This window comes from Protopterus annectens, chromosome 2.part2, assembly GCF_019279795.1.
Source record: "Protopterus annectens isolate FY-2018-M chromosome 2.part2, PAN1.0, whole genome shotgun sequence".
NCBI classification, from domain to species: domain Eukaryota; kingdom Metazoa; phylum Chordata; order Ceratodontiformes; family Protopteridae; genus Protopterus; species Protopterus annectens.
Genome location: NC_056730.1, coordinates 709548784 through 709567219, shown reverse-complemented (window position 1 = coordinate 709567219; position 18436 = coordinate 709548784). Strand labels below are relative to the sequence as shown.

The window sequence follows — 18436 nt, the reverse complement described above, 5'->3', positions numbered from 1 at the left end:
GAGGACTTGAAGAAACACCTTGACTCCTTGGAGGAGTCCCTCACTTCATATACCAATCTCGAGGAAGCCAAACCATCCCCAAGGTCACCTCCTGAAGATGTCTCCTTTGGAGACATCTTGGAAATGCTTAAACAGAGAGGTGATTAGCAGACCAGCTCCCCCTCAGTGGAGGAATTGGTATAACTGAAGGCTTTCGGGTCCCGCCCATCCACCTCCTGGATGACCCCTCCTTCCAATGAGATTATTGATTTAATCTCTCAGAAGGCTTGGAAGACCCCAGATGTCATAGATCCTGTTCCTAGAAGGCCAAATAAATATATCACATCACCATTGGACAAGAATTTTCTTTCAAAAGGAGTTGCTGTGGATGACATGGTCATGGCGGCTGCCACTAAAAAGCAACTTTCAGACCAGTTCCATGATCCACCCTCCTAATAAAGACTCTAGGATGATGGATAGATACGGGAAGCATGTCTTCTCTTCAGCAGGTTTTACTATTCGCTCAATGAATTACTTTACCCACTTTACGAGACTTCAGAGGGATCTGCTAAAGGAGTTGTCAGATACCCTACAAGGAGCTGTAGCTGATCAGATCACAGACAAAGTAGCCTTTCAGCTTGTCACCCTAAATTCTGTCATTAATTCCTCCATGAGACTGATTTCGTATGCAGTAGATGGAGCAAGTACAGCAGCAGGTTCAGGTATCTTTATTAGGATACAGGCCTAGATGCAACTTTGTGATTTTGCAGAGTCTTTTAAATCTTACTTTGTGAACATCCCCTTTACTGGCTCATCTCCTTTTGGGCCAAAAGTGAAAGAGATGCTCACCAGGTGTTAACAAGAAGGCAAGACCTTATCTGCCATAGGAGTCTGTTTTTCTACTCCAACCAGACCCTATCCCAAAGGACAGAAAGGTAGTGGAAAGTTATGGTTCTGAAAATCTCAATGGTCTTTCCAAGACACACATGGTGAAAGTTCCCCCAGAGGCAGAGGAGGGAACAATAATGGAAGACGCTGCCCTTGCGGCAGGGGAGGCCCACAAAACTAGGCCTCTAGAAATAGCTTCTTTGGCAAGCACTTTCAGCTCTCCTGAATGAAGGCCTGATTGTCCATCTTTGGAGCCAATTGGTTGTTGGCTGTCTCTGCACCCACAAGCCAGGCTATAGATTACAAAGGACAAATGGGTGCAGCAAATAATATCCAAAGTTAATTTCATCCCTTTTGCTCATCCTCTTCCCAAAATCAAACGGATGTGTCACCCAATCAAAGGGATCAAGCAATCAAAGAAATGAAAGATTTGCTAAACAAGATTCATGCAAGTCCCCACAGACCAACAAGGATTCGAACTTACTCAAGAATCTTTTTAGTACCAAAGAAAATGGTGGACTGGAGACCCATTCTGCATCTCGGCAACCTAAACAAGTCGATCAAAAACAGCAAGTTTTGAATGTTCACTTTACAGTCTATTCTTCCCTTTCTGGGAAAAGATAATTGGATGTGCTCAATAGCTCTTCAGGATGAGCAATACCATATAAAAATGGACAAATGGTCCAGAAGACATCTGCGCTTCTGTCTGGGAGCCAAACATTATCAATTTCAGGCCCTGTTTTGGTCTCATTACAGCCCACATAGTGTTCACCAAATGCATGGCAGTGGTTGCAGCTCACTTGAGGCACCAAGGATTCTGAGTGTTTCCATACTTAGACGACTGGCTCCTAACTGCCACAACCAGCCATCAACTCAAAGGCAAGAGAAACTGCATCACACATTTTCTCACACCTAGGGATCACCATAAATTATGAAAAATCAGCTGTAGAACCTTGTCAAAATTTGTTTTTCATAGGATCTCATCTAGATACAAGGGGAATGATAGCAAAACTTCCCTACAACAGGATAGTGTCATGTGATCAGGTGAAAGTACTGATTCGCAAGAAAAAAGCATCTGCAAAATTAGTACTGCAGGTCTTAGGATCAATGGCGGCTTCTATATTATTAGTGTCACCAGCCTGCCTACACATGAGAATACTGCAGTGGTTCTTGTTGACCCAGTGGTCCTTTCTAGAACTTCCAATGTTTCACAAGATCTTGATTACAGATTCATGCAAGAAGGCTCTTCAGTGGTGGATTCATTCTGATCACGTCAGTATAGGTTGCTTATTTCTACTCAGTCAGCCTTTAGCATTGGTGACCATGGATGCTTCCCAGATAGGGTGGGGGGTCATTATCTGGGAAGGACAGTCCAAGGTTCACTGTCCTCTTACAAGGTGCATCTGCATATAAATGTTCTAGAGATGACAGCGGTGCAAGTCTTTCAAGGCTCTCTCCCTCTGGGAACAACAGCAGTCCAGTCAGAAAACATGTCAGTAGTCTGGTACAACAACAAACAAGGAGGAACCAGATCTTACCACCTTAGTCGGGAAGCCCTCCAAGTTTGGCAATGGGTGATTTCTTCCAACCACTTGCTGATAGCTATGCACACTCCGGGGAAATCCAACATCATAGTGGACAAGCTGAGCAGGTTAATTTTGATGCCTCATGAGTGGTCTCTCAAACAAGAAATTGTGGAAAGAATTTTCCAGAGATGGGGCCAGTCTTGCCTCCCCAATAAACAACAAATGCAGCAGCTACTTTGCCCTGATGCACCCTCAGAGGGAAACCTCAAGAAATGCACTTAACGATTGGCCCCAGGACTAATTTATGCTATCCTCCAACATCCAATTCCCAAATATTACAGAAAGCAAGCATGTTGAAGAGGAAAATCATCCTCATTGCCCCTTACTGGCCCCGGCAGATTTGGTTCCCCTTCCTGTGGCCTCATTTTCTGGAAGAACCATGGATACTGGACCCAGTTCCAGATCTCCTCTTGCATCCACAGACAATGGTTCATCTCGATTTACAGAATCTCAAGCTGACAGCGTGGCTGCTCCATTTCCAATGATAGCCAGGCATCCTCTACTTTCGTCCCCAACTAGACATATTTTTGCTTTCCTCTCATAAACTTTCCACATGTAAACTTTATAGAAACGAATGGAAATGGTTTGTCATGTGGACTACAGAGAATAATGTTGATCACTTTACTGCCCCCTTCATTTTATTAAGATTTTTTGGCAAAACCCTTTAATGAAGGTTCTGCAGCAGCTGGCTGCTATTTCCAACTTTCATTTAGGGGAAAAATGGCTTTCCTGTCATGTCACACAGGCTTTGTAAGACCTTTTTAAAAGGAACCTTGTTGCTAAAACCTCCTTATAAAAGTCTCCATCTCCTCTTCGGGATCTAAATTTTGTACTGTCTCATGTTATTCGTCCCCCATTTGAGCCTTCAGCCAATTGTGATCTAACATTTTTTACATGGAAAACCATTTTTCCTAGTGGCTATTTACTTCAGCAAGGACAGTATCCGTATTACAGGCCACATCTGCTAATCCTCCTTATTTGGTGTTTCATAAGGACAGAGTTTCTCTTCGTACTAATTCTTCCTAAGGTAGTATTAGACAATAACCTAAACCAATCACGTGAACTGCCAGTGTTTTTCCCAAATTTTCAAAATAAAAGAGACTATATGTTGCATTTATTAGATGTTCACAGACAATTATGTTTCTATTTGCATGGAAGTAAGGATTTTAGAAAGTCAGAACAATTATTCCCCTGCCCCCCCCCAAAAAAAAAACAAAAAAAACAAGAAAGGGTTTACCGGTATCCAAGGTTACCTTATCTATATGGCTTTCTGATTGCATTACCATTATACTTCAAAGAATAAACAACTACATGAACCTGTGAGAGCCCATTCTACTAGAGCTGCTGCTGCTACTTCTTCAGCTTTTCTAGCTAAAGTATCAATGGACAATATTTGTGCAGCAGCAACATGGTCAAACTCCCATACCTTTATTACTTATTACAAACTAGATTTGGTCTCCAAGAATAGAGCTTCCTTTGACTCTATGGTATTGAGAAATATTCTTCCATGAGCCACCTGTGATTCAGGTTGCTAGGGACACTGTCCCATACATAAGAATAAAGGCGAGATTGACAACATCATGTAAAGAAGTTATGTACTTACCATAACATTCCATGTGCGCTGTCCATCTCTGCCGTTATTCTCGTTACCATCCCACCAACCCCCATCCTAGTCTCCTAGGAGAATGTTTAATAAAAATCCCTTTTTTGATGGACAAGTATGTATGTTTTCAGACAATATTCTGATGTTTTCAGGTTCATGATAACAATCGTGCAGCAGTAGTAGTTTTCAGTCTGTGTTTAGATGGATTCCAGTTTATTTGTGTTCGGGTAACACTGTCAAAATGTTCTCATGTTTTCAGACAATTGTATATAACATGTACCAATTTCAGTTATGCTTTTATCTGTGTTTAGTTAACACTGGCAAAAGATATTCTTTTAGTTTAGTTAGGTTCCAGAATATACACAGCTAATTTTAAATGTTCAGTAAATGCTAATATAAATATCAGTCAAGTTTCAGAATATGACATTCATATTTAGTTGTGTTCAGTGTAGTACATTTCGGTCAAATCTCAAAATACTTCACATTATACCATGACCCCCCATTAATATTCTAAAACGTGCACGCTGATTGGCCAGCGTGCACGTTGTAAATCGACTTATACTAATGGAAAAAGGTCCGGTCACCCGGACTTTTTCGCTTTGTATAAGTCTTTTTTAAAACACTGTCTCGCTATGTTAAAGGAGATGTCCCTTGCTTTTTTTAAAGCTGTCTCGCTATGTTAAACTCCTTTAACATAGTGACACAGTGTGTAAAAAGCAACAGAGATCTTGCTTTCTCCGTTGCTTTTTTTTTTAAACCTGTCTCGCTATGTTAAACCCATTTAACATAGCGACACAGCTTTAAAAAAAGCAACGGAGAATCTCCGTTGCTTATTTTAAAGCTGTCTCGCTATGTTAAACCCATTTAACATAGCGACACAGTGTGTAAAAAGCAATGGAGATCTTTCTTTCTCCGTTACTTTTTTTTAAAACCTGTCTCGCTATGTTAAATGGGTTTAACATAGCGAGACAGCTTTAAAAAAAGCAACGGAGAATCTCCGTTGCTTTTTTTAAAGCTGTCTCGCTATGTTAAACCCATTTAACATAGCGAAACACTAAAAAGCAATGGAGAAGATCTCCGTTGCTTTTGCCCACAGCTCTGATGTACTGCGTAGGCTTACGCATGCGCAGTACATCAGAACTGCCACGGATAACAGACAGCGGCGGAAGGGCAGCAAGGAGGCATTATACAATGCCATTATTTAAGAAAAGTAATTATTATTTTTCTTAAATAATGTCATTGTATAATAGCAATAACCCACTTCTGGGTGTCGCCCTCAGGACCAAACCACGCCAACCGTGGGTAAATCCAGCATTACCCACACCCAGGCGTGGGTTATTGCTATATTATTCAGTCATTAGTTAACGGTAAAGTGACAGACTTATTTGTAACAAGCTTATTACACTATTCAGTCATTAGTTAAGGGTAAAGTAACAATTATTTTTTACAGGCTTATTTAAATAATAGGTAGTGATAGTTATTGAATGCACTCAAGGCATGACAGGGCAGACTTAATTTGTTAATCAGTTTAAAGATTACAGTGCACATTTACAGATTGCAGTGCACTTTACATTAGTCAGGAATTAAGGGCATTAATAGACAATGTAAAGGTATACTTAACATACAGAAAGTATAGGTTTTAGTAAACTATTATAGCTCATAAATATTCATAAAAGTTTAAAAAAAGGTGTAATTAGCATTATAAAACAAATTTAAATAAAATGTATAGACACATTAACACAGAATATGGTAATTATGCTTCAAGACCACTTATAAAGTTATCTTTTAGTGCAGACTTCAATTAGTCTTCAGGAAATAGCCATCATGCTTGATAGGCTATACAATATGTGGCAGAAAAAGCTGCCAAGGAGGGGATTTCCTTTGTATCCAATGCAGTAAAAGAAAACTAAGGTAAAAGGTATAACAAAGGTGAGTGAAGTAAGCTCAACGGTCGAGGCAAATCTGGCAAAAATCCAAGACATGCAGGGGAATGCTAATAAAAGGGCACAATGCAAAGTTGCCAGTCCAGTCCCTGGAGTAAGGTATATGAATAAAACAGATCAAGGTGCGCTTTTCCCTACACGCCAAAATTATTGGCTAAACAGCTAATAAAGAAAAATATAATTGTAGTAAACTCAGCAAAAATGTGAAGCAGAGGTCCAAACCCTCAGATGGTAGCAAATTATTTTATTAACAAGCAGGATAAGCACTTTCTTCTTGTGTACAAGACTTCATTAGATGCCTCCGAGTTACATTACATTTTATTTAAACCCATTTCAATTAATTTCAATTAAAATTTAAAGGCACATCAGGCCATATGTATGAAATGGCTATACTAGCATTTGCATAATCAACAGGTAAAGCCTGAAATTTTTTAAAAATATTCCTTCATAACATGGTGTTACTAAGATTAGAATATAAATAAAATAAAATATGTACATATTTAAATTTGTGTAACTTTAGCCATTAAAACTGGCTTAATAGTAATGTATTCATTCAAACCGGGAAAAATGTTAGACTTTAACCTAAGCTGCCACTTCAATTCCCTATTTAGCAATATACTACAATTATATTTTTCGTTTTGAGTTTTCCAGTTTGGGGTCCAGGTGCCTGAGGTTGGTGCAGTTAATTTTTGTGGAATTTTTATTTCAATCACTGTCTCGGCTATGGAGAATAAGTATGGTGATTCCACATTTATCGAGGAGGAGGATCTTTTTGGGCTGGACAGTGTTGCACAAACCCAAAAGGAAATAAGTAAGGTCAGAGAGGAAGTATTGGCTTTGAAAAGGGACCTTACCAGGCTTCTAGACTGCTCAGCCAAAAGGAACTGGCGGGTGGAGTTATGCACTCAAGTTTGGTTTCACCTGTATGTATGCGAGCCATTGAAGTGCCGACTACGTCGTTCCCACGCTCTTCTTCGGTGAGTTATGGTGGGGGAAAGACTGTGACTGTTGGCGTTCAATGAGCGATGATGGAAAAAGGACAAGGGCATTCAACCAAGGGGACGTTGCCTATTGGTAATGAAACAACTACTGGTAGTTGCGAGCAAGCCGCTTGTTGGCGTCTTAAAAACTCTAAAGGTACTGTAAACTATGAAAATAACAATTGTGATGAGAATGCAAGAACTGGGGGCACCAGGTTAAACATCAATGAACCGGTGTCTTATAATGACATTATGGTCAAAAATTTCAAGTTTTGATTTTTGTCTCAACAAATAATGGAAATGTTAATCTACATGGGCTTGATGTTGATGAAGATGTGCCTACGTTAAAGGCTATGATTTATATGTTTGAAAAAAAGCTGTTTATACTAAAATGTTTACAAATTGATAACAGATATTTGCAGTGTTGCCTTAGCCTTAAAGTGGTCCCACAGGGGCTGAGAATGTTCAAATACCCCTTTGGTATAGTTTATACTGAAGAAGTTATTAAAGGATTTCACTGTTTTTTTTTGATGAGTGTGGGTTGAGGCTCATTAGCAAATTAATAAAACAAAATGAAATGGCACTAGCTACTTTGAATAATCAAGTGGAAAAATTGAATGGTGATATTTTGAAAGACCTATTTGTTGAATGTGAGCATTTGTTCAAAAAAAGTTTTGTTTAGGATTAACAAGAGAATTAATAACATATTTTTAAGAAAACAAAAAAATTTGTTATAGATAAAAAGCAATATGCAGAAGTTACAGTTTACCCTGGGCCATACAAGAACAATAATTACAATAAAAATGGTAAAGTGGGTGTATCCACAGATGAAAGGATTAATGAGCATGTAAGGGATGAAAGAGCAGGTCATTCCCCACCCAGGGGACTAGACGAGTTAGACTCATTTTCAGAGCATAACGAACATTTTTTAGCGGTAAGAAGGTCAGAGTGATTGGCCAGCAAAACTCGATACAACTTAGATCCGGGATATCATCATACACACACAACCTCGGGGGAAAACCAGAGTTGGAAAAAAGTAGGAAAGAAAGTGAAATTGTATCTGTTTTAGATACTAATGGAATTGTATGTGGATACAAAGGATTTAAAAATTTTAATTACACATTACTTACTTTTAAGAAAGAACATTTTAACCTTTTTTCCAAAGGATTTAAATTTGTGTCAACAAGTTATGGGGACATAGCTAACACTTTGATTGATTTCAAGCTTTACCTTAGAAAGTTGAATTTGGGAATGCTTTATAAATGTTCTGAGGAAGATGTGAATAACTGCCATATAAGTTTACACAGAAAAAGTACAATTAATCCACCCCTCCACCCAGTCCTTATGATGTTTGAAAAATGTGTTACGGAAGAAATTTATGAAGCACACAAAAGTAATAGGAATAATATGGAGCCTCATAATTTGGACAAGGTGGAAAAAATGTTTAATGATTTGAAGACTCAAACTGACTTACGTATTATGAAGCCTGATAAGGGAGGTGGAGTCGTGCTTTATGGTACAAAAGAATACAATAATGCCATAACTAATATTTTGCTTGACACCAACACTTATTCTCCAGTTTCTAAAAACAAAATTATTATAGCCTATGGTAGAATTGATTCTTTATTAGAGGAATATTTGTTAGAAAATAGAATAGATGGTAAAACCTACTACTTTTTAAAGCAACCCAATCCTATTAATCCAAATATTTTTGGGGTACCTAAGGTACATAAATGTGTTAGAGATCCCCCATTTAGACCCATTGTTTCTGCCAGAAATTCCAAAACTCACCCCCTGGCAGTATTTGTTGATTTTTGGACAAAGGAGATTATATTTAAGATGGACCATTTAATCAAAGATTCATGGGAGTTCTTGAGCAAGTTAACACATGAGGTATGGAAAGAAAGCTTATGTTTTCTCAACATAGATGTAAGGGATTTATTTACTAGCATTCCGAGACAGGAAGGACATCAGTTTTTTAGTGATAGTATTCACAAGTTTTCTACTATGTCTAAAGACCAAATTCAGTTGATTCTTGAACTAATGGAAGTGGTGCTTGACCACAACTATATAAGTTTTCAAGGTGAACATTACCAGCAAACTAGTGGGATGGCAATGGGGGCAGCGTGTGCCCCCATTTACACTAATCTGGTAATGTTGGAATGGGAACATCGGTATGTCTTTAATTGTCCATACAGTAACAATATTTGTCTATATATGAGATTTTTGGACAATATATTTGTTCTATGGGAAGGGGGCAAAGAGACTGTTGATTCTTTCATGCAATACTTAAATGAATGCACCACTTTCTTTAAATGTACATATACGTGGGATAAATGTAGTATAAACTATCTTGACACTACTATTTTTCAGACTAAAGAAGGGTTTAAGTCCAGAATTTATAGAAAAAGTACATGGTGTAACAGTTATTTGCACTACACTAGTAATCAAAACTTCCACCCCAACCCCCGAGAAATTGTTAGAGAAAGGCCAAGAAGAAGTAGCCAACACCTTTAACTCCTTCTTCACTGAGACTATCCAAACCCTAGCCAGTCAACTTACCTCCACTTCCCCACCTGCTGCGAAACTGCATCTTGACACCCCTACCCCCTTCAATTTAAAGCCAGTCTCTTCCTCCTATGTACGCTCCCTCTTAAAAAAACTCAAACCAACCACCCTAGTGGCTGACCACCTTCCTGCGGAATTCTTACAAATTGCGTCTGATGAAATAGCCTACCCCATATCAATCCTTATCAATAGAACTATAACTGAGATGAACATTCCCTCCATTTGGAAGACTTCTTATATCATTCCGCTTCACAAAGGAGGTACCTCCCTGGAAACGTCAAATTATAGACCAATAGCCATCCTGTCCCCGATAGCGAAAATCATGGAAAGATGCATCCACAAACAACTTCTTCACTATCTGACCTCTAATCATCTCTTGTCCAATGCCCAGCACAGTTTTCGCCCACACCATAGTACAACTACTGCCCTCCTTTCCTTTGTTGACTCAATCAACAACAATCGTAATAACAAACTCATATCCTCTGCCCTCTTTCTGGACCTATCAAAAGCATTCGATATGGTCAATCATCAATTCCTTCTTAACATCCTTGAAACCCTCGCCTGGACACTCCAGCACTAAACTGGTTCAATGCCTACCTCACTGGTAGGCAACAAGCTGTCCTGTGGCAAAACAGAATATCAGGACTGCTCCCTAATACCATAGGTGTTCCTCAGGGCTCGATACTGGGCCCACTTCTGTTTTCCATCTTCATAAATGACCTTCAATCAGTCGTCCCTAAATCCACCTGCATCCAATATGCCGACGACTCCACCTTAATCTGCTCCGACGTCTCCCTCTCGAATCTCCAAATGATCACACAACATTGTTTTTCACTAGTTGAAAAATGGTTCACTGACTTAAAACTCCTACTTAACCCAGCTAAAACGAAACTATTACTTTTCTTCCCCAATGTCTTCTCACCTCTAGGTAAAGAACTCCCAAACACTAACAACATAACCTTCCATATTAAATCCAATAATGGGACCCTCATAACCCCTGTCACCAGTACCAAACTGCTAGGTGTTACTATTGATTATAAGCTCAAATTCAACATACACATTACCCAAACAGTAAAGTCTGTTAACAAAAAACTAGGATCTATGTACAGAATTAAAAACTTCCTAACTCCCACTACCAAATTAACTATTGCCCGTACCCATCTCCTCTCTTCCCTCCTCTATGCTTCCCCGATCCTCTCTTTTCTCAATAAACGTGAACTTAACATGCTCTCTCTTGCCTACAACCACATTGCCAGATTTATTACAGGTTCCCCTTATCGAACCCATCATTGCCTTAACCTGAGGAAACTTGGATGGTTGGAACTGCCAAATCTCCTCAAACTTAGCCAACTCGCCGAAGCTTATAAAATAATCAACCATCCTGATAGAACTCCCTCACTGTGCAGAATTCTGACTCCATATACTAACCTCAACAGTCTCCGATCATCAAACAGCATCCAGATCCTAACTATTAAAGCAAAAAACTTAGGTGGGGATGCCCTCTACGCCAATTCCATTGGCAAGCAGTGGAACTTCCTGCCAAACAACCTTAGACTTACTACTTCGCTCAATCAGTTCAAATTTAACCTTAAAGAATATCTCTCGACACAATGGATATGCCCATGTCGTGAACCTGACTAACTACATATCTCATACCTTCTAGTCCCATATCCCTAGCCCATTTCCCTAATTGCAGATCTCTAAAATCTCTCTTTCCTTATAACAATTTAGGAAGATTCTCCGATTTCAGTCTATTTTCCAGTAATATAACAAAATCAATGTTTTGTGTATAACCTCCTGTCTGTCCTTGTCTTATATAACATCTATGTAATTTTTCATTCCTGCATATGTAATCTATATTCTCTTTGTAGTAACTATACTTTGAATTTTGTAATTTAAACATGTACTTCCATTTTGTATTGGAGCTTTTCTCCTCGGGCCTCTACTGAAAACGGATATGTATCCAGCTAGACCAGCCCGGTTAACAAATGTAAAATAAATAAATAAAATAAATAAATAATAAATCACCCCGTGTTTCAGAAAAAAAGTCTTGTAAAGGGACAAGCAGTACGTACTGCAAGAATGACCTCAGATAAAACAGATCTTGCTAGGGAACTAAATTTACTTGGTGAGATGTTTATGGAGAGGGGTTATCCAAGAGACATGGTCCAGGGGGTTCTGGATGAAATATATAGAGGGTGGGGTACTAGATATAAGGCTTTATTAGGAAAACCCTTGGACGAATTTGTTAAATTAAGAGAAAACAATAAGTTCCAAAGGGCATGTGTAACTGAATTTAATGCCTTTACAGGAATGTTTACTGATATTATAAAGGCTAATTGGAGTATGCTTAAAACAAATAAAGAGCTGTATGAAGTAGTGGGGCATGAGTCTGTATTTTCCTTCAAAACTGGAAAGAATTTTAAAAGAGCATTTGAACAACTGGATATGTCTAAATGCTTAATAAAAAAGGCAACTAGTTCATGTGGTAACTGCAAGGAGTGTCCATATATTATTAAGGAAGACAGTGTGTTTACAAAATGGTTTGAATAGTAGAGTATGGTTTTGTAAAGGTAATTGTAATACAAAAATTATAGTGTACTTGGCTATATGTGAAAAGTGCCCTGCATTCTATATAGGAAAAACAAAGAGGGCTCTTAAGGATAGAATGTATGAACATTTTCATGATATTAGGATTAAGAAGGAGAGTAGTGCACTATTTAAACACTCTATTCACTCTTCTTCTTTTAATGGTTTTAAATTTGGGATTATAGATGTGGTGAAAATTAATCCCAGAGGAGGAGATGTTAAAAATTTATTGCTAAATAGGGAACTGAAGTGGCAGCTTAGGTTAAAGTCTAACATTTTTCCCCGTTTAAATAAATATGTTACTATTAAGCCAGTTTTAATGGCTAAAGCTACACAAATTTAAATATGCACATACTTTATTTTTATTCTAATCTTAGTAACACTATGTTATGAAGGAATATTTTAAAAAAAATTCAGGCTTTACCTGTTTATGCAAGTGTTAGTATATTCATTTCATACATATGGCCTGGTGTGCCTTTAAATTTTAATTGAAATGGGTTTAAATAAAATGTAATGTAACTCAGAGGCATCCGATGAAGTCTTGTACACAAGACAAAAGCATTTATCCTGCTTGTTAATAAAATAATTTGCTACCATCTGAGGGTTTGGACCTCTGCTTCACGTTTAAGCAGCTAATAAAGTATAACCATTGGCTACTAGGTTATGTAGGTTTTCAGAAAATTTGGCCTATCATAAGGTATAAGTTTTAAAATCCTCAGCTATGTAAAGAAATTCAGGAGGAGTATATAATATGTCTGCAGACTACTATGTTAAAAAACCTTGATTGCAGAGTGCGCCAGTTTCAGAAAAAGCATGGTACAGAATACAAATAAATTTTGCAAGACCTCTTCCTCCAGAAAAAGGGAGTTAAAAATCAGATCATAAAGTTAAGAGACTTCAATCCAAACAGGCCATAAATGCTCAAGTGACACCTAGTGGTCAAAATTAAAAGTGCAAGTTTACCAAATATATATATTTTTTTCAGATTACAAGTCAAGTAGCATAAAGCTAAATACAGTAGTTAGCAATATAAATGTAAAGTAACTACGGAAGTAGGCCCCAGTAGACTTTCATCAGGGACCTCAGGGGCAACTGCTACATTAAGGATTTCCATTTATTAGACAGGCTAAAGGGTAAAATAAATTGTGCTTCATTTATGCATAAAAGGCAGTTAAGCAGAAAGGAAAATAACCTTGTTGGCCAAGCATGGAAGACTGTTTATTAAAGAGGAAAAGATAAGTATAAAGTGTGCAAACAGAATGTTCTTTTCTCAAGGAAAAGATCAGCTACAGAATATTCCTTAATGAAGCACATACAAAGCTTGAGACCAAGGTTTAAAAAAAGTAAATAAGGAAATTTACTAGACTAAAACAATACAATATGCTGTGTTCAGGGTAGCAGGGCAGTTAACGTTAGTAAGTTTGTTCGACCTGTTGCTTCAGAAAAGATGTCACATACTCAAGCCTGAGTAAAGAAAACAGGTCATCTTAAAAACTATGTCCGTTTACATTGTTCAGGACAATCAGAATATGATGTGCAGCAACTTGAATTATCAGTACTGTTAATGAAGACAGTATTCGGACATTGTGAACATCTAATAAAAGCATATTAAATGAACTACAGTGTTTGGAGAATTCATTCTGAAAATGCCTGAGAACTTAGTTGAAGGCCACGAGCTTTTTGTTAATAGGCTGAGACAGATCCAAGTGAATGGATCCAACCCATACGTGAGAATAAAGACAGAGATGGACACACACACGGGATGTTATGTTAAGTACATAACTTCTTTTTTTCCCTACATGCTCTATCCTCTAATTCTAGCATTTTTTAAACATCTCTTCTTGAGTAGTCTCATACTCAGTCTTTTTTTCATTTCAGCCTCTGATTTTTTGTTTTATGAGCTCATCTGAATATATGTTTAAAGTTTCATGCATTTTCTCCAGCCATGTGTTATTTGAGTTGATGTACTCCTTCACTATTTCATTTATTTTAATCAGCTGTAAGCACAGTTGACTTATTTTTCTTTTTCCTCTAGATTACTGGTGCCACGTCTTGCACAAAAGCTGGAGCTTGAACTGCTTTTTGTTGAGCAACTGCAGGATTCTTCCCAGTCAGTGATTTCTCTTCACCTTTTCTAGTTGATTTTCTTTCAGGCTCTCTTCGTTGTTTCATTGCTGGCATCCAAACAGTGTACTTACTAGCCAGTAACTGAATTTACTAAAAGTGACAGAGTTCCTGGTCCTTGTGTTTCAGTTTATTTCTTCACAGTGGAAGAACTGAACTTAAGCTGTAATCAGTGGTTAGCCATCTTAGAAAGTCGTTCTTGCTATCATCATTGACATATTGTCAGTTATGTGCAAATACTGGTGATATCTAGAACAAGGGGACTAAATGTTAGTAGTAATTATAACTGGGGGACTAAAAGTTGTAGAGATTGGAGGTGAACATATTAGCCACCTCCTTTTTGTTTATTACTATGTTCCATTTTGTGGATTGGGTGCAGTGTACAGAGCTGAATGAGTACTGCAAATTAGAAGTAGCTGTACTAACCATCTCTCAACATGCAAACAGCCTCATACATAGAAGATTCAAGCCCAGAATCTAATCAAAATGAGCAGCTTTACAGTAATGGCACTGACACTAAAGAATTCTGTCTAGTTATGTATTTTACCTCAATGCCAGCAGCACCTTAGAGGAACCCTTAATGGCTGACTTCTGGTGTGAAAAACTAAAGTTAATAAAGCATTTCAGCTATAAAGGCAGCCCCCCTCTCACATGTGCACACATAACAACCAGAGACAAACAGTACTCCATATAGTTATGTATTTCAATTTTTGGTACCAGTGGTAGTGTGAAGACTGATGGTTAGGCTGCAGTAGCAATGGTAACCAAGACTGACTGGCTATTGTTAAGAAAATGGTGTCCATAGTAATGCAGTGCAGCTCCTCAACACACATGAGAAGAGAGTGGTAGAAATAGTCTCTAAAGCTGTGTAATACAGCAGTTGTCAAAAGTAACTTGAAGATTGTTTGGGATCACCACTGTTGCTCATTATAGGTTCATAGGTGTTTACTAGGCTAACGACCACAAGGGCCTTTAAGCTCAGGCATGCATCCCAAATCTCTGACAAGTTCTGATACCCTTGATAACTGTAAGCATGGGCCTGGGAGATGAACCATTTATAGGTTACCTGTGTCCATTAGAGGCATACGTGCCAAACCAGGGATGAATTTTATAAATCACAGACACTTACTCACATGACTGTTCACAGAAATAAGTGCAAGGGCAGGAACTGGTAATTACATATCATCCATGGTGCAGTAGGTAGAGAGCAATATTACATCACAATTATCTTTCCAATAGCAGTGAACTTATTGTGCATTTATTACTACAACAGTGACGTTTGATGCCAGTAACAACAATCCCTAGGATTCCACATTTAGTCAAACTATGAAGAACAGCACAACTTATATCTGTCAAAATGTGATGTATGAGGGGGCCCCTACAGTACATGGAGCATCCTGCTCATACACAGTCCAGGGACTGATTCCTTTTAACTGTCATGGTAGTGAATGCCTGTAAATGATAATAAGCATTCAACTCTGAAACTTATATTTCACTGTGTCCCATCACAACAAAATGATCGTGCAAAAGGGGGCTCCCCAGAACATAAGGAAGTCATTGTGAGATGCATGTGCACACACTTTCCAAGGATTACTCGAATCAAAGAAAAAGTGTTTTTAAGGGTGGAGCTAGTATTCTCAAAGACTATACTCAATTGGCTGAAGCCATCAATGCTTTCATAGATGCTTGACTCAGAATAATTCTTCACTGAAAACCAAACTCATAAAGGGGTTAAACAACAAAAACTAGGGCCCCCAATCCTCAAGTGGCACTGCCTGTGGTGAAAGGGTCAGAGGTTGCTGGGAGAGGGAGATAAGGGGACATCAAAGTAGCAACCTTTACAATCAGTGAAATTGAAAAAATAATTTTAACTCTAATGCTTCTCCGATTATGCTCTTGCTTCTTGGAAGGTAACTTGGGAAGCAGACCTTTTGAATATTTCAACGAATGCTAAGGCAAATCCTCCAGTTAAGCTAATGGGACTGAAAACAAAGTCAGCACAGATTTCACTTTTTCAGTTTGTAATTCAGGAAATTACTTTGTGAGTTTTATACTATTATGTGTGTCCTAGCTGAGAGTGAACTTGCCAGACAATGTATTACAGCTGGATGAAAGAAAATGCAAGCTTTAAAAGCACCCTGCCCTGTAATTTGTTGGATGTAAGGACAACTGTTCATTATTTGATCAGAAGAAAAAGGAAATAATTGAATGGAGTACTACTGGTTAAGTGATGGATCCATAATGATTCATCATGTCTCATGTTGTCAAGAAGTAATGAATCATAGACTAACAACTACATCACTCATAGCACAAAACATTATTGAAACCTTACTTACAAACTCACAGAATGTTTTTGAAAGGAGAATGGTCCCCTGTAACCTGCAGTGGGAGGGCTTTGCTCATATGAACCCTCAATCAACAAATATGCTAGCAAAAAGTTCACATAGTTTGAGTAGAAAGCAAAAATGTAGCTTTTTCCTTCATGCCTAAGTTAATTAACCTTACAAGTCACCATACAACCCTCGGAAAATAACACAGACTAATGGTACAGAATAACGGTGACTCAAATTTTAGTGCTTTTGTCTACCTTTACTACTACAGACTTCATCAGAAAGTTACCATACAACCATAGACACGAACTGATAAAATTATTTGTCAATATTTTGTCCAGCTGCTTTAACAGGATTGATCCCTCAAATTTCACATAAATGCAGAAAGAGGGCGATCAACATGAAGTGTGATACAAACACGAAGACTACATTGACTATGCGTAATTTTTTTCATTCACCAGAAGTAGTCTGTTTAACAGCTTACTAGCATCTTTTGTTTTCACTGGAAATACATTTTCTTGTAGTAATCTTAATCTTTTACTGCTATCAAGTTTGAACAACTTATCCCCTACTTTCTTTACATCTAAACCTACTCCTTGTGATTAGTCTTAAAACTTTTCCAAAGATGTTCTTGACAATGCCTGTTCATGTAAACCAACTAGATAGTTGGCTGAGTTATGATGATCAGATTTGTTGTTGGTGTACAAAGCAAAGATGGCCTCTTCATAGAGTGTAACAATGAAAAAATCTGTGCTGTTTTGTATATATTCATAGGAGGTTACTAGGCTAATGGCTCTGCGGCCCTCATAGCCTTGCCAAGAGTTTATCCCCAAAAAGAAACCTCAGTCAGCCCCTGTCAATGAGGGACAGAAGTTTTCAAACTACAACAAAACCACCTAAGCACTCGAAGAACAACTGTCTTTTCCTGAAAGGCATTTTTTCATTTTTATTTTTCACTTTAATTTGCATTTGGTACTGTTTCTTAGCTTTCATATAAAAACAACAGTAGCACAATTCTAACTGCACAATCAGATTGTACCCCCCTTCAAAACAACTGCACTGCTTTACTGAGTTAAAATGTAATTTTTAAAAGCTTCATCAGAATGGTAAATATTTCTGAGAAATTTATCAAGCTTGCATTTTCCCAGTTAAACTCTCTGGCATAATAATACAATATTACATCATAAAAGCGATTCCAGATAATCGACAACACAAGACAATGATGACAGTTCAGCACATGTAGACGTTCTATGCTATTAACACTTAAATGTTAATGTCCCATTAGTCATCAAAAATCTTTGTGCCTGCAGATTAATTGTAGAGAAGGAATGTTGTTGAGTGTTCCGTAAATGCAGGAATGTTTCACAGAAACAGAATAACCAGCCTCAAGACCATAGCCATGCTGTGGGGGGAGAAAAAAAGCAAATCATCATACACGTTTATACTCTGCAGAGTTTAAAATTCTTTACTGACTTCAGATGTGTTTGAAAAACAGGATGGTTAAACAAGAACTTATCGTAAGAGGCATTAACTTGCATATTATCACAAAGAACTCAGAAGAATTAGAGTGAAGGAATCCCCATTTAGTGGCAATCCCTGAACCTAAAAACTTCATCTCTAGGTATACAGAAATGGACAACCCACATTTTTTTCTCATTACCTTGTTTAAAGGAATGCAAATAAGAAGAGTTTACACATATGATACAATTATAGGAGTTCAACCCCAGCTGCCTCATCCTTGTATATCTAAGACTGATATTACCTATTATTAGTAGTATCATTAGGATTATCCTTCCATTACGTTTAACATGAGTAAATCATCAGATCTGTTGCCCTTAAATTTAAG

General features: G+C 37.9%; 1 protein-coding gene across 2 annotated transcripts in view; it reads right to left on the bottom strand.

Moving 5' to 3' along the window:
- Positions 1-17510: 17510 nt before the first annotated feature.
- Positions 17511-18436, bottom strand: part of LOC122795778 (transmembrane protein 14A-like) — a 399694-nt gene continuing 398768 nt past the window's right edge. For both annotated transcript variants that reach the window (XM_044064107.1, XM_044064109.1), the window contains exon 5: positions 17511-17992. In XM_044064107.1, the coding sequence (XP_043920042.1) occupies positions 17953-17992 (40 nt within the window). In that variant the 3' untranslated portion in view covers positions 17511-17952. The remainder of the gene's footprint in view (positions 17993-18436) is intronic.